General features: G+C 33.8%; 1 protein-coding gene across 1 annotated transcript in view; it reads left to right on the top strand.

Moving 5' to 3' along the window:
* Positions 1–5,000, top strand: part of LOC137630837 (uncharacterized) — a 7,490-nt gene that overhangs the window by 1,625 nt on the left and 865 nt on the right. The window contains exons 2-6 of the mRNA XM_068362383.1: positions 468–694; positions 2,073–2,225; positions 3,025–3,202; positions 3,659–3,788; positions 4,465–4,593. Coding sequence (XP_068218484.1) covers positions 469–694; positions 2,073–2,225; positions 3,025–3,202; positions 3,659–3,788; positions 4,465–4,593 — 816 coding nt within the window. The 5' untranslated portion in view covers position 468. The remainder of the gene's footprint in view (positions 1–467; positions 695–2,072; positions 2,226–3,024; positions 3,203–3,658; positions 3,789–4,464; positions 4,594–5,000) is intronic.

Here is a 5,000-nt window from a genome sequence, read left to right on the forward strand (position 1 = left end):
CCTAATCGGGTAGTTGAATCAGTAGAACTTCAAAAGTTCAAAGTTGCAGCAAATGATTTTATGTTGAACAGGCTGACATAAGTCTTTTTATAGTTTATATATGACATATCTGTTTTGACCTTGTTACTGTTTTTAGAATGATATATTGTTAATTTGTTCTCATCATTTATATATTTCCTTATTTCCTTTCCTCACTGGGGTATTTTTCCCTATTGGAGCCCTTGGGCTTATAGCATCTTGCTTTTCCAACTAGGGTTGTAGCTTGGCTAGTAATGATAATAATGATAATAATAATAATGATAATAATAATAATAATGATAATAATAATAATAATAATGATAATAATAATAATAATGATAATAATAATAATAATAATATTACAAAGAAACGTGAAAATGTACAAGGATTTCCTGTTCCCCTTCCTCCAAAGAAAAGATTGAAAATGACTGACTTTATCCACTTTTCAGCATGAAACTAAGCCTGGCCTTGTTAGTGATTGGCGTGGCACTTTGTGCTATATGCGCCAATCAAAATACGCTCGTTTTAGCTCAGGCTCCAGCGAATGTAGAGGGTGACCTCATAAATGCTCAATCGGGGTCACCTTCGAACTATGAGCGAGGATGGGTCACTTATAATGGACCAGGAGGGGTCACTTATAAAGGTCAAGGCGAATTTCCTGTAAGGGGCTTGAAAGGTACGTGTAAATCAAGTCTTATATTTCTTTATTTGATAATTCTCATTATCATCATCATCATGATCATCATCATCATCATCTCATCCTACGCCTATTGACGCAAAGGGCCTCGGTTAGATTTCGCCAGTCGTCTGTATCTTGAGCTTTTAAATTTAATACTTCCCCATTCATCATCTCCAACTTCGCGCTTCATAGTCCTCAGCCATGTAGGCCTTGGTCTCCCAACTCTTCTAGTGCCTTGTGGAGCCCAAATGAACGTTTGGTGAACTAATCTCTCTTGGGGAGTGCGAAGAGCATGCCCAAACCATCACCATCTACCCCTCTTCATGATCTCATCCACATATGGTACTCGAGTAATCTCTCTTATAGTTTCATTTCTAATAATTTTTTTTTTTTTGTATTCCTTAAAGATCACAACAATGCAGTTTATTATATTATTTTCATGACGTGATATTTATTTTCTGTCGTTTTCATTTCTTTCAAATTCAAATTCAGATATATATATATATATATATATATATATATATATATATATATATATATATATATATATATATATATATATATATATATATATATATATATATATATATATATATATATATATTGTTTACCACAAGATTTCCTTCTTACTTACTATATTTCTCAACTATTATCTTATCTTTAGGTTATTGTTTATCAATGCAGTAATTTACATTTTCCAATTCACTCAAACAATAGATATTGTCTTTTAGATACCGACTGATATATTCCGTTTACCACAAGTTTTCATTTTTTAACTTATTATATTTCTTAGCTATCAACTAACCTTTTAGTTAATGCTTGTTAACTACTGCACTCTATTTGTTTAGTGGTTACTTTCCTCTTGGTTAGGGTAGAAGAGACTCTTTAGCTATGGTAAGCAGCTCTTTTAGGAGAAGGACACTCCAAAATCAAACCATTGTTCTCTAGTCTTGGTAGTGCCATTGCCTCTGTACCATGGTCTTCCACTGTCTTGGGTTAGAGTTCTCTGTACCATGGTATTCCACTGTCTTAGGTTAGAGGTCTCTTGCTTGAGGGTACACTCCGGCGCACTATTCTAACTTATTTCTCTTCCTCTTGTTTTGTTAAAGTTTTTATAGTTTATATAGGAAATGTTCACTTTAATGTTGTTACTTTCCTTAAAATATTCTATTTTTCCTTGTTTCCTTTCCTCACTGGGATATTTTCCCTGTTGGGGCCCCTGGTCTTATTGCATTCTGCTTTTCCAACTGGGGTTGTAGCTTAGCAAATAATAATAATAATAATAATAATAATAATAATAATAATAATAATATTGTATTAATTCGTCAAATCTTCTTCTGCAAACCTTCTTGTTTATTATAAACCTTCGTTACAGATACTCTGACCAAAGTAGGATCCACCGTGGCTAAGACCTTTGGCGCCTTGAGTGTCGTTAGCGACATTTTCTCGGGTGTCAAATTGGTGGCCAGCTTCTTCAAGACCAAATACAAGACGGAAACGAACGAGAACTACTGGGAAGAGCTCTCAGGTAATAACGAGGGAGAGAGAGAGAGAGAGAGAGAGAGAGAGAGAGAGAGAGAGAGAGAGAGAGAGAGAGAGAGAGAGAGAGAGAGAGAGAGAGAGAGAGAGTACAGTGTAATACTAAAAGTGTGGTAAATTATTTCAGCACTCAGATGTGACAGACCCACTTGATAAATCTTCGTAGATTAGTTAAAGACAATTTTCATTCTTTAAAGATATCTTCCAGTACCACATTGCCTTTCCAGTGTCAACTTCATTCGTAAATGATGCTAGTAGCCAACCTCCCGCTTTTCATTCATGATGCATAATCTTTCAGTGACACTTTTCATTATGAAATGAATAACCTGCCAGTACCACTTTTCACTCACATTGAATAATCTTCTTGTACTGCTTTTCAATCATGATGAATTATTTGCCAGTGCTACTTTTCATTCATAATGAATAATCTGCCAGTGCCACTTTTCATTCACAATTAATTATTTGCCAGTACCAATTTCCATTCATAATGAATAATCTGCCAGTGCTACTTTTCAATCAAGATGAATAATCTGATAGTGCCACTTTTCCCTCATAATGAATTATTTGCCAGTGCCACTTTTAATTTATTATGAATACTCTGCCAGTACTACTTTTCATTCATAATGAATAATCTTCCAGTGCTACTTTTCATTCATAATGAATAATCTGCCAATGTCACATTTCATTGATAGAATATTCCTCCACCACTTTTCGCTAATAAGAAAAAAACTACAATTCACTTTTTACTCATAGTAAAAACTAACAGTGCCATCTTGTCTTCTAAACAGAGACAGCCAGTGCCATGGTCGAAGAAGCCATCGACCACATGATCCTACGACAGACGCAGGATGCTGTCAAAAGGATGTCTGAGAATCTTGAATTTTACATCGACAACAACAGCACCGTAGGAGACTTTTCATTCCTGGATCTCAACATGGCTATGGATAACGAACGCGAGACCATCATGTAAGTGTCAATTTGAGTTTGGTTTATTCATATGTTCCTTTTCAACGTTTAGATATGTTTCATCAATTCGTTTATTCAGGTCAGCTTAAAGCAATCGTTTCTGTTGAAAAATAAATCTAGTTATCATTATGATTATTAGTAGATAAGCTATAATCCTAGTTGGAAAAGCAGGATGCCATAAGCCCTAGGGCTCCAACAGGAAAAAATTGCCCGAAAAAAAATCTAGTCATTATTATGACTATTAATAGCTAAGCCACAATCCTAGTTGGAAAAGCAGGATGCCATAATCCCTAGGGCTCAAACAGGAAAAAATTTCCCCAGATAGGAAAGGAAACAAGGAAATAAAATTCATTATACATTCATAGAGAACTTAAAAGCCTTGAGGTGTCATGAAGAACTTGTATAATCTCCTTGAATAAAGATAAATCCATTTTAGTGGCATTAAATACTTTATAGGTCTATGTATGCTGGAATCAACCACGCTGAAAACGTTGTGCTGCAGTACCTGGACATGGTAACAACCCGTCTCATGCTCTGGCAAGCCACGGCTTTAAGGTACATCAGCGATTACACGATTGCCGGCAAGGTAAGAACTAAAAATACCTTATATCTTTTTCTTGTAAGATCAATTCTATGCAATCTCTTCAGCTACGGTAAGCAACTCTTCTAGGAGAAGAGCTGCAATCTATCCAGGCGAAATAAGCCACGCCCACCTTATGACGTCACTCACGAGAGTTCCCCCTCAGCGCAAGCGCAACTTACGTTGTTTAACAAAAATTCCAGTAGATTTTGGCTTTTAATTTCTTTATTTACTATTTTAATTACAATTCCTACTATTTTCTTTCACAAAAAGATAACACTGATATCTATAACTAAAGTTAAAACTATTGAAAATACATTATATGTATGTATGTATGTATGTATTTATGTATCTATCCATATATATATATATATATATATATATATATATATATATATATATATATATATATATATATATATATATATATATATATATATATATATATATATACATAATATATATATATGTGTGTGTGTGTGTGTGTGTGATTTATAAATATACAGTTTTCATTATTATCTATTATAAATTAAACGAGTATTACGCCAAGTCCTGAATAAATTGATAATCAGTTGTGAATTTAATCCTGGCATCTGTTGCTATAGGAACCATATGTCTAAATATAATGATTTCCACCATTTTCGTAAATTCTAATGAAGAAATTTCTTGGAAACCACCAAAGGCGCCCTCTGGAGACTCCGTCTGCAGTATAGTCTACAAATGGAACATGGCCTACCGTACTGAGATCGACGATATTCATGATTTCTTATTGCCAGCACTTGCAAAGTGGAATACAGATTACAAAGACAAGGTAAGATTTCAGAGGCTACTTTTACGCCTGACGTATCAGTTACTTTCCTTACTTACTTTGATGGCTGCCTTTCCGGTCCCATTATTATTATTATTATTATTATTATTATTATTATTATTATTATTATTATTAGCCAAGCTACAACCCTAGTTGGAAAACCAAGATGCTATAAGCCCAAGGGATCCAATAGGGAAAAATAGCCCAGTGAGGAAAGGGAATAAGGAAATAAATAAATGATGAGAATAAGTTAACAATAAATTATTCTAACACAGTAACAACGTCAAAAACAGATATGTCCTATATAAACTATTAACAACGTCAAAAACAAGTATGTCATATATAAACTATTAACAACGTCAAAAACAGATATGTCCTATATAAACTATTAACAACGTCAAAAACAGATA

This window comes from Palaemon carinicauda, chromosome 39 (genome assembly GCF_036898095.1).
Source record: "Palaemon carinicauda isolate YSFRI2023 chromosome 39, ASM3689809v2, whole genome shotgun sequence".
Classification (NCBI taxonomy): domain Eukaryota; kingdom Metazoa; phylum Arthropoda; class Malacostraca; order Decapoda; family Palaemonidae; genus Palaemon; species Palaemon carinicauda.